Genomic DNA, 11,383 nt, shown 5'->3' with positions numbered 1-11,383 from the left:
TGACTCAGTTAGATACGGAGGCTATGGAATAATGAATGTTTAATAAATCTTATTAAATAAGAAATAACGCTTTCAATTCAAATAGATAATAAATGTCAAACTTTATTTTATTAATAATTTCAACGAGAATTTACATAAGTATCTTCTCGTGGGCAAGAATTCCTAACACTACTATTCATGAGCAAATTTTCATTTCCTCTATCCCACCTTGCACGTCCAAGTCTTTGCTTCTAGAAGCAAATTTGTTTTCTCTTTTGATTGCCTCTCTCTTGCCTTGTATGCCGCCCATATAAATTTCCTTCTAGAGGAAATTTGTTTCCTCTTTTTCTTTTGGCAAGTATCTTCATACATCAATGCACAAAATAATTTCTCTTTCTCCCTTGGTATGGACGGTTTTGGCTTCTAGAAGGGCCTTCTAGATGTTTCTTCATTTGTTCATGACAGCATAAGAAAAGCTCATTAAGAATTTTCAAGTAAAATTCTATGAAATGAAATTCAATCCTCAAGGCCAATTATTCTCAACATGACCGTGTGACATATTTCATTTGTCATCATATGACAATGTTAAAAACTTATTTATTGACATTCTTACCATCCTATGTCCAAAAAGATAAAATTACCCTTTAGACAATTTTTGTAAAACTTTTCTAGTTCTTGTTTTGACTTAGCTTCTAGTTTAACTAATCTTACTCGAAATGACTTGTGACAGTGACCTCATGGATCCAAATGAACAAAGCTTGAGCTAACATACTTGGACTCAAAAGTTCACAAACCTTTTCCAAGTTTAGCTTAATGTCAACTGACTCCACTAAAGAGTTGACACTGAGAATCTCTAGGTTCAAATGAATTTATTTTCTACTCAAGAATTCAACTTAATTGTGATGAGTGGATCCACCAAATATTATCTATGTTTACCCTTCATGAATATCATCAGCTAGATGGGATTTACAAAATTACCATTTTACCCTTCTAACTGTTATTTCCTCAACTCCTTTGTCGCTTGTGAATAAGTTAGAAACAATGTATTGACAAGGAGCTAACAAGTCACATTGATTCATCCAAAAGAGTCATGACTCAATTTAGACACTGGCCAGTTCATTTATTCACATTCCAAGGAACAAATGTTGTCAATGGTGCCCACAAAAAGAGTTGTAGTCTTTACTTAAAATAATGTATTCGCAATCTAAGGATCAAAGGACTATTGATCTCAGTACGATTGTTAGGAGAATCTATGATGTCTGGTTATGGGACATTGAGAGTTGGAGACTCTATAGTTCTTCTAGGTATCTTCCGAAGGTACTAAATTGACCAGTGCACTTCTAGAGACAAGATAAGAACAAACCATTTAACCTCTTATGTCTCGAGGTCAATACGTATGAATTGCATCATGCTTACCTTAATCCTGAAATGAGACATGCCATTTCATAGCTTACGTATTCTCATTTGAGAAAGTCAGAGTTCGGATTCACTATGTGATTCTTAACAAGACCTATTGGTGAAGTACTAAGTTATGAAGATTTCATGAGTAACTTTGTGAAGATCTCATAGATATGGAATTCACGTACAAGATTGCTGAAATGCAATGTATATCACATCATGCTTTGTTCCTTGGAATGTGAATAAATGAACTGGCCAATGTTCAAATTGAGTATTGACTCTTTCGGATGAAACAATGTGACTTGTTAGCTCCTCGTCAATACACTGTTTCTAACTTATTCACAAGCGACAAATGAGTTAAGGAAATAACAGCTAGAAGGGTAAAATGGTAATTTTGTAAATCCCGACTAGCTGATGATATTCATGAAGGGTAAATATAGATAATATTCAGTGAATACACTCATCACAATTAGTTGAATTCTTGAGTAGAAAATAAATTCATTTGAACCGAGAGATTCTCAGTGTCAACTCTTTAGTGGAGTCAGTTGACATTAAGCTAAACTTGGAAAAGGTTTGTGAACTTTTGAGTCAAAGTATTTTAGCTCAAGCTTTGTTCATTTGGATCCATGAGGTCACTGTCACAAATCATATCGAGTAGGAATAGTTAAACTAGAAACTAAGTCAAAATAAGAACGAGACAAGTTTTACGAAAATTGTCAAAATGGTATTTTTGTCTTTTTGGACATAGGATGAAATGAATGTCAATAAATTTTTTGACATGGTCATATGATGACTTAAATCACTCGGCCATGATGAGTTCATTGGGCCTTGTGGATTAATTTCATTTCATAGAATTTTACTTGAAAATTCTTAATGAGCCTTTCTCATGTTGTCATGAACAAATGAAGAAGCTTCTAGAAGCTCCTTCTAGGAGTCTTGGCTGCCCAACCCAAGAAGAAAAAGAGAGATTTTTTGTGCATTAATGAATCAAGATACTTGCCAAAAGAAAAAGATTAAACAAATTTCCTCTATGAGGAAGGTGAGGAAATCGGCCAAGATGGGTCAAGGGAGAAGCAAGATAAAAGAGGAAACAAATCCAAGGCTTCTAGAAGACATCCCTTGGCCGTGTGACATAAGTGAGAAGGAGGGAATATTTGCTCATGAATATGTGATATTCTATAGAAGAGGAAACTACCTTATTGAAGGTAAAACCTCTCCTATAAATAGAGCCCTCATTCTTCACATTTCATTCATCCAAAGTTACAGAGATTGAGAGCTTCTCTCTCTAGCTTGGCCGCCCCTTCTCTCCTTCTCTCTCAAAGTTCTATCGTTTTTGTTTTGGCACCTAGGTCCACATTTGACCTAGTGTTTTTAGCTCTTCGACTTTGAGACTTGTTCTCGAGTCGTCGTGTTTAAAAGTGCCCGCACACTAATTCCTTTTTTTCTCGAGTGATTGATAGAAACTTTCGTGGTTGCTCGAGTTCCCGAGGAAAGAAGATAGACGTGTTGCGAGGGGAGACGAATGTATAATGCTCATTAATGTTTTAATTTATACGTACTTGCTCTTTGTCTAGGTTAGTAAAATCGTTTTACTTGTTTAAAAGAAAATTTTTAAATTCCGCCGCTTGCTCGAAGCGTTAAACTTTTTCTTAACCCTAGATCAATTCCAACAACAAAACATAAGATGGTGTACATTGCATTTCAGCAATCTTGTACATGAATTCCATATCTATGAGATCTTCACAAAGTTACTCATGACATCTTCATTACTTAGTACTTCACCAATAGGTCCTGTCTATATCACATAGTGAATGTAGAACTCTGACTTTCTCAAATGAGAATACGTAAGCTATGATTTGACATGTCTCATTTCAGGATTGAGGTAAGCATGATGCAATTCATACGTAGTGACTTCGAGACATAAGAGGTTAAATGGTTTGTTCTTATTCTGTCTCTAGAAGTGCACTGGTCAATTCAGTACCTTCAGAAGATACCTAGAAGAATTATAGAGTCTCCAACTCTCAATGTCCCATAACCAGATATCATAGATTCTCCTAATAATCATACTGGCATCAATAGCTCTTTGACCCTTAGATTGCGAATATACTGTTTTAAGCAAACAATCATACTGAGATCAATAGCTCTTTGACTCTTCATTTGTTGTTAGGTTTGTTTAAGGACTAAAGACTATGGTTTATTATAAAGCTTCAAACAAACAAGGAAGAATGAATGAACGTTTCAACTTTTATTAATAATTCAGCAGTTACAAGCAAGAGTCTTCGTGAGACTTTATTACATCAATTGTACATAAGTAAAGACTACTACTTTTCTTGTGGGCACCATTGACAACGAGAGAGAGATAGAGAGAGAGAGAGAGAGAGAGAGAGAGTGTTCATATTGGCTGCGTTTGGTTGAGATTAAAATGCCTTGTTTTTGTTTTTAGAAAAAAACTAAACTACTTATCTAGTGTTTGGCAGAACTGTTTTTACAAAAAACTTCAAAAGCGATTTTAGATTTTGTACGTGAGATGGAAAAGATAGGATTCTTAGCTTTTTGAAAAAGTGGTTTAAGTTTGCTATACAAATTACCGTAATATCCTCGTACAAAGTGGTTCTAAGTCATCTGTATGCTATTTTAAATTCTATCTCCCTTCATAAATTATGAGAATTTTTGTACCATAATACATAACTTTTCTCTCTGCCTCATCTTTTTTTTTCTATCTAAGAGTAAAACTTGTTCAAAAATGATTTGTGCATTTTATTGGAATTTCATTGGCCGTTGGAGTCCAATAATAGTTTGTCTTGTTACATTATCTTTTTTTTTTCTCTTTGATTTTTTTTTAGAAAAAAATATTATTCATATATATGCAGATAAATAAACATTTAATTATTTTTATTTAATTTTTAAGAACATGTATATTTTAGTCTTTTTACTATAATATTTATTTTACCAAACGCTGATCAATCAATTTTTGTTATCAATAATAACTGTTTTATAAACATTTTACTAAACACCTGCCAATTTTTGAAAAAAAAAACAGTTTTTTTTTTTTTTAAAACTGAATCTAAAAGCATTTTTTTAAAAACAAAGCTATGCCAAACGGGACCATTATATGATGTATTATATTTAGATTACATATTGTCAATTTACGAACGACACAATCATCACGTGCCTAAAACGTGACCATACTGTCATTTAATCCTTAACATAGTTAATAAGAAGCAATGCCTCTTTAACTTTTATCCTGGTGCCGCCACGTGCCGCTTCCAGGAGGCGACACATGTCGGCCAGTTTTTTTTTTGTTTTGGTTTCCGATTTTGGCTTTTTTTTTCGATTTTGGTCTTCTTTTATTTTTTTATTTTGGTTTTGAATTTTTCTTTTTTTCCTTCCAATTTTGATTTTTTTTCCTTCCAAACATTAATTTTTTTTATGTATGTTATAATCATAATTACTAATACTATATTATACTATATCAATAACATACATTATCTTTTTTTTTCCCGACCTTTAAGTTTTTTTTTCCCTCTCTCATCAATATATTTTGTATATCTTTTTATTTATATTATTTCCTTTTTTCTCTCTCTTTCATCAATATATTTTGTATAATTTTTTTATGTATATTATAATCATGATTACTAATACTATATTATACTATACCAATAACATACTATACCAATAACATACATTATTATGAGTATATGTTATTATATATATATATATATATATATATATATATATATATATATATATATATTGTTGGAAAAACTTTGATTTCTTTTATCAAAATTTAACTTCGACTTTTACTTACCTAAAATTTCTTTTTCCCATAATACTTTTAAGAAATCTGACAGATAGGAAAACATTCAGTATTTTGAAAACTTTTGAATCATAAAAGAATTTTTTTTCTACCTTTTATTATTTTTTAAACATCATTGACAACGATTTTGTTAGATTTAATTTAATACAATTAAAAATCTTCAACTTACTCTATTTTACTTATTTTTCTTTTTGTCTTAAAAAAAAAATTAAAAATTGTTAACTCGCGCATCGCGCGTTAGAAGGATCACAATTTAATGAATGCAGATTTTGAAGGTCGCAAATGCTATTTTTCAAATTTGGGGGAATGCTGTTACACGTGTCAGGGGAAAATATGTAATAAATCCTTTATTATATTGTGTCTCACTCACATGTGCATAATTCAACCTTTTGTTTTCCTGTAAATCTTCAACTTATAACGCCGTCTAGAATTAACGCATGCACGAGAAAACGTCCATTCTAGTATCTTAGAATCCTTCACCTCAAACACGAGAGTCGAGTTGAATGAGCAAGACCTTGAATCGGTCATCTTATAGCCCATGCTATATAAGGCCTCCTGTCATGATATTTTCGTCAGAACAAAAAGCAAAAATATAAAATAATATGACTGGAGTGGCGAAGAAGATGATTATTCCGTTTTTGGCTCTATTTCTCACAACGAGAGTGCTCGTCACAGCAGCCCAGGATCCCAGACGATCATCATCACCTCCTCCAATGTCACTGCCGAACTGTCCAGACAGTTGCGGAGATCAGAAGATTCCGTACCCGTTCGGGACGACAAAGGAGTGTGCCTTGGAGGACAAGTTTCTTCTCACATGTAACAACTCGAAGCCGCATCTGGGCGGAACCAAGATAGAAGTTGCGGACATAACCCTAGACGGGAATTTCACGGTATACCAGTTTATAGCCCAGAACTGTTACAACAGCTCTGGCGGCAACAGAAGCAAAAACAACCTGTGGATCCGCCTCAAGCATTTCACGGTCTCGGACTCCTCGAACGACTTCATGGCAATCGGCTGCGACACTTTGGGCACCGTGAACGGCTACAACGGCGAGAAGCCCTACACCACCGGCTGCGTTTCGTCCTGTAGCGAGAACCCCGTGATGATCTCGAGTAGTACGACGACGACCCCGCGATGCTCTGGGATCGGTTGCTGCCACGTGTCCATCCCCAAGGGGCTCAAGAACATCTCGATCAATGTCTCGAGCTTCAAGGACGACAAGCGCGCGCTGAATTTCAGCCCTTGCAGCTATGCTTTTGTCGTCGAACGCGGCCATTTCAATTTCTCGAGTTCGAGCTTCAAGGAGCTGAAGAACACAACGGTGCTTCCTATGGTGTTCGATTGGTCCATCGGGAACGTGTCTTGTGAGCTAGCAAAGGCGTTTGGGAGTGATTACAAGTGCAAGGCCAACAGTGAATGTTTAAACTCGGCTACAGGGTCTGGTTATCTTTGCCGTTGTTTGTCTGGCTTTGAAGGGAATCCTTATCATCCACAGGGCTGTCGAGGTATATTATAGGCTTAATTTCTATGTGAATCAACTCATATTATATATATATATATATATATATATACATATATATTAATTTAAAATATTTATTTCTAGGGAATTGTTCGTTTAAACTTGTAACTAAAGTTTCATTTTATTAAGAAAATACGTCATCAAGTTGAAGTAAATTAATTAACTGTTTAAGTTAATTTAATTTATTTCGAATTAATAAACTATTTTTTAATAAAATAATGGAACTTTTGCTATTTTTTAAAATTAGAGTCGACTATTGAGCTACTAGCTTAATCTAATTTTGTTTTTTTGAGAATTTTTTTATTATATTTTTTTAGCTTTTTGTTTTGTTTTAAATATTAGTCTTACCATGTTTATGTTTAGGAATGACAACAGGTAATGATTCGGCCGGACTTGTTCCGTCACCCAGACCTGATTTAAAATTAGACTCGTTATACCCAGACTCGTTTACTCGATTTTTAGAGTGGGTCGGGTAACGGGTATACCCACTTGGTAAACGAATAGAAAAGTGCTGGACTCGATTACCCCTTTTACTTGTTTAAAGTTTTTGGGTCTCGGGTCGGGTAGACCCGTTTAGCCATTCAAATTAAAAAAATAAAATAAAAAAAAATAAAAAATCTTATTAAAAAAAATCAACCGACAATCTTAAAAAAAAAACCCAACAACATTAAAAAAGTTCAACCAACAGTCTTACAAAAATAAAATCATTATAGCAAAACTACATGATATTTTAAACACAATTATTATGAAATATAAAAAATAATAATATAATAGTGGTGAATTCATTAGCTAATTGAGGTTTTTTAAATTAATTTTAATCGTAAACATAATTAAAAAAACATTATATCAACAACATATAATACTAGTCACCCGGTTGTAAAAACTTGAAACAACTTAATCTGCAAGGGACCAATTTCTAAAAATAAAAATAATTTGTAGTGAAGTTGTTAACGGGTCGGGTCTCGGATAAACGGGTACGGATCCACGTACGTACTCCGTTATTTGGACACGGACTCGCTAAAATCTTAACGGGTTATCCGATAAGAGCGGGTCTTATCCGGCCTGTTTACACCGGGTAACTGGACGGATAACGGTAAAATTGCAAAAAAAATAGGAATAGCTAGGGCATTAGATCTCTATCGTTAAAAATTTTATTCTAATTAGATAATAATCCAAATTAAAATCAGATGTATGCCTATATTATATGAAAGTTAGACATGATGAGTTGAGATATAATTCAGAGTTGAATAAGTAGGCTATAAGCAATTATTTCAAACATTTTCAGTTGGAACATTTTTATAGGTGTTTATTAGTCTCGTAATTTTTTTTTTATCTTCTTTATGTAATAGAAAAAAAGGCATATGGTTTGAATTTTAGTTTTTAAATCAGATATTCAAAGATTTGGTACACCTAAAACGCCTTTATTTATGACTTTCAAAAAAAAAAACGCCTTTATTTATTGTTTTGCCTGTGTTTGACATTTCAGATATAAATGAATGCAAAATTTCAAATCCGTGCGTCAATGGCAAATGCAAGAACGAGGGAGGAACTTTCAGTTGCGAGTGTCTAGAAGGTTACACAAGTGTTAATGCTACTTTCTGTGGAAAAGAACAAACTGCTGGACCCAGCACTGCTCTACTTGTTTCTCTTCCTTTGGGTACGTTCCAATCACCTGCAATATATTGGTCAACTGATACTAATTTTCTTTCTTTATTATATTATTACTCAACCAAAGCTATGACGCTTCTCAGATTTAACGTCGAATAAAAGTCATAATCGCGTACACTTCTTTTTTTATTTACGTAAAGTTAACTTTTTGTATTACAATATTTTGACAAATTTTTTTGTAACTGCAAGGTTCGAGTCTAGAAACCTAATTTAATTTGTTCACCTTTTATTTGAAGAAAGAATTGTATAAATCTGAATTTTCCAACTCTGGACATGATCTCAATTTTGATATGAATTATTTATTTATTTATTTATATTATTTTAGCTTTTGGCATCGTTAGTGACTTCAAAATCATTTTTCTAAGAGAAATATAGAAAAAATAATAATAATAAGAAGGGTAATTTAGCAAAATAGCCAACTTAAACGTTGGGAATTGTTAAATAATAAAGGTTTGTTAAATATTAGGTAAATAGCCAATTTTATATATTTACAAACGTAAATAGGAAAAATGGTATGAAATAGCCAATTCAAACTATGACTTTTATGGTTATTAATAGCCGCTTGACCCACGTAAATATTAAGTAAATAGTCATTGACATATTAAGACACGTCATCATTTATGGCTATTTAATTAATATTTACCAAACATTTGCTATTTAGCAATATCAAACGTTTAAGTTGACTATTTTTTTAATTTTTTGTAATAAGAAGGGGCATAAACATATATGATCGATAATTGTCCCTATTGCGAAGTCCGGAATACAATAAACATAATTAAAATTGAATAGATAAGACTCTCATATTATTAGTGATAACCTAGTTTGACGTATTATGGTTCTGTAATATTATTTTCTCTCACGTTATTCTAATATTATTAGTGATAACCTAGTGACAATCCGTTTATTATTTATTTTTATTTTTATGTTTAATTACTTGCAGGTGTAAGTACTGGCATCATAGGCTTGGTTGTTGTGGGTATGATGCTGTATTGTGGCCACAAGAAAAGAAATCTGATCAAGAAGAAAGAGAAGTTCTTCGAACAAAATGGTGGTCTAATGTTACAACGCAGACTATGTAATACCCAAGAAGGATCGTCTGATCAGGCGACAAAGATCTTTTCCGAGGAAGAGCTGAAAATAGCTACGAATAATTACCATCAAATCCACGGCGAAGGAGGGTATGGAATCGTTTACAAAGGAGTATTGGATGATGAAAGAGTTGTTGCCATAAAGAAGCCCAAATCCGGGATCAACACGCAGACACAACAACAGACTGAGCAGTTCATCAACGAAGTAGTTTTGCTCATGCAAATCAACCACAGAAACGTCGTTAGACTCCTTGGATGTTGTTTGGACACAGAAATGCCTATTCTGGTGTACGAGTTCATTACAAATGGCACTCTTTATGAGCACCTTCACAGAAAAGGGTCATCGCAAGGATCAACACTCACGTGGGAATTGAGGCTCAAGATTGCGGCTGAAACCGCCGGAGCGCTAGCCTACTTGCACTCGGAAACAAATACGCCAATTTTACACCGAGACATAAAGTCGATGAACATATTATTGGACGAGAACTACAATGCAAAGGTGGCGGATTTTGGGGCATCGAGGCTCGTTCCACTGGACCAAGAAGAGCTATCGACTCTTGTGCAAGGAACAATCGGATACTTAGACCCCGAATATTTACAGTCAAGTCAGTTAACAGATAAAAGTGACGTGTATAGTTTCGGGGTCGTCTTGGCAGAGCTGTTAACGGGAAAGAGGGCTCTTAGTTTCGACAAATCTGAGGGTACTACAAGCAATCTTGCGATGTCTTTTCTGCTACTAAAAGAAGATGAACAATTTAAAAGAGTCATAGACAAAGATATAGATTACGAAGCCAACGCCGAGGCAGTCAGGGAAGTCGTGAATGTCGCCAAGTCGTGTTTGAGGATAAAAGGTGAAGAAAGACCAACGATGAAGGAAGTTGCGATGGAGCTCGAGGGATTGAGAGCAATGTCTAAGCATCCATGGGGAAAAGACATTTTGAATGGAGAAGAGAACAAGTACTTGCTTGGTTCACCTCCAAATGATAACACATATGGATATGGTTATGATATTGAAACTGGTTCAAGAGTAACTACTTTCGTAGTTAATGATAGCATTCAAGGCCAGTCCATCTTAAGGCCACACACTGATGGTCGATAGAATTATAGTTTTTCAATTCGTACCCTTATATATTGATTCTTTGAGCGCTCACAAATAAAACCAATCGATCATGAAATAACTGTTTTGCTTTCTTTACGTGTAGAACATTTGTGTTTGTTTTTTATGAAGTAATCATTTTTGTTTATAAAAATAATAATCTACATTTTAAAAATGGTGAATTATAGAGTATATATATATATATATATATATATATATATATATATATATATATATTATATTATATTATTTTTTAAAGGAGAATTATAGAGTATATTTAATTCACATACAAGGTTGAATTTGTGGCAATACTATGACTGGAGTAGTCAACTCGTCAAAGCAAGATGTATAAAATTGATTATTAATCGGGGCGGACTAGCTATCTAGTCAAATTAGACTCTTCTTCTAAAATTGTAGCCCAACTATTACTTTGATTAAGTAAATAGTTCAATTTACTAATAAACAATATCATATTTTTATTATGCCCCTAAATAGCCACACCAACCGTATCACCGTCCAATCTCGACTATACTCTGTCTCTCGATTCCTCTCCAACTCAACCAGACTCAACGCTCCGATGAACCACAATATTCGACGACTTCGCTTCCAACGAAATCTCCGACGCCGTGAGCCAGATAATCCAACCGGAACAACGATCCTCAAATCCGCCATAGCTTCGTCACTAAACGCCTCGAATAACGCAAAAATCGAACTGTGAATTGAGGAGATCACGAAGCTCAACATCGAAGAACTTTTTCAAGTACGAACATGATGCGATGACGATGTCATTTTTTAGCGACCACATCGTTTTGGGACA

General features: G+C 34.0%; 2 protein-coding genes across 2 annotated transcripts; both read left to right on the top strand.

Annotated features, from left to right (window-relative positions):
* Positions 1-5,796: 5,796 nt before the first annotated feature.
* Positions 5,797-6,298, top strand: LOC149385196 (wall-associated receptor kinase 4-like). Its single transcript, XM_089626269.1, has 2 exons — positions 5,797-6,235; positions 6,285-6,298. The coding sequence occupies exons 1-2, from the start codon at positions 5,797-5,799 to the stop codon at positions 6,296-6,298; spliced, it is 453 nt and encodes a 150-aa protein (XP_089482395.1).
* Positions 6,282-10,599, top strand: LOC149385195 (wall-associated receptor kinase 2-like). Its single transcript, XM_089626565.1, has 3 exons — positions 6,282-6,700; positions 8,201-8,371; positions 9,323-10,599. The coding sequence occupies exons 1-3, from the start codon at positions 6,298-6,300 to the stop codon at positions 10,567-10,569; spliced, it is 1,821 nt and encodes a 606-aa protein (XP_089482691.1). The 5' UTR covers positions 6,282-6,297; the 3' UTR covers positions 10,570-10,599.
* The last annotated feature ends 784 nt before the right edge of the window (positions 10,600-11,383 follow it).

Source organism: Urtica dioica, chromosome 9 (genome assembly GCF_054948205.1).
Source record: "Urtica dioica subsp. dioica isolate 48M chromosome 9, U.dioica_male_clone48M_v1_H2, whole genome shotgun sequence".
In the NCBI taxonomy this organism is placed as follows: domain Eukaryota; kingdom Viridiplantae; phylum Streptophyta; class Magnoliopsida; order Rosales; family Urticaceae; genus Urtica; species Urtica dioica.
The sequence above is the reverse complement of the archived record's forward strand: the minus strand, read 5'-3'. Positions and strand labels throughout refer to the sequence as shown.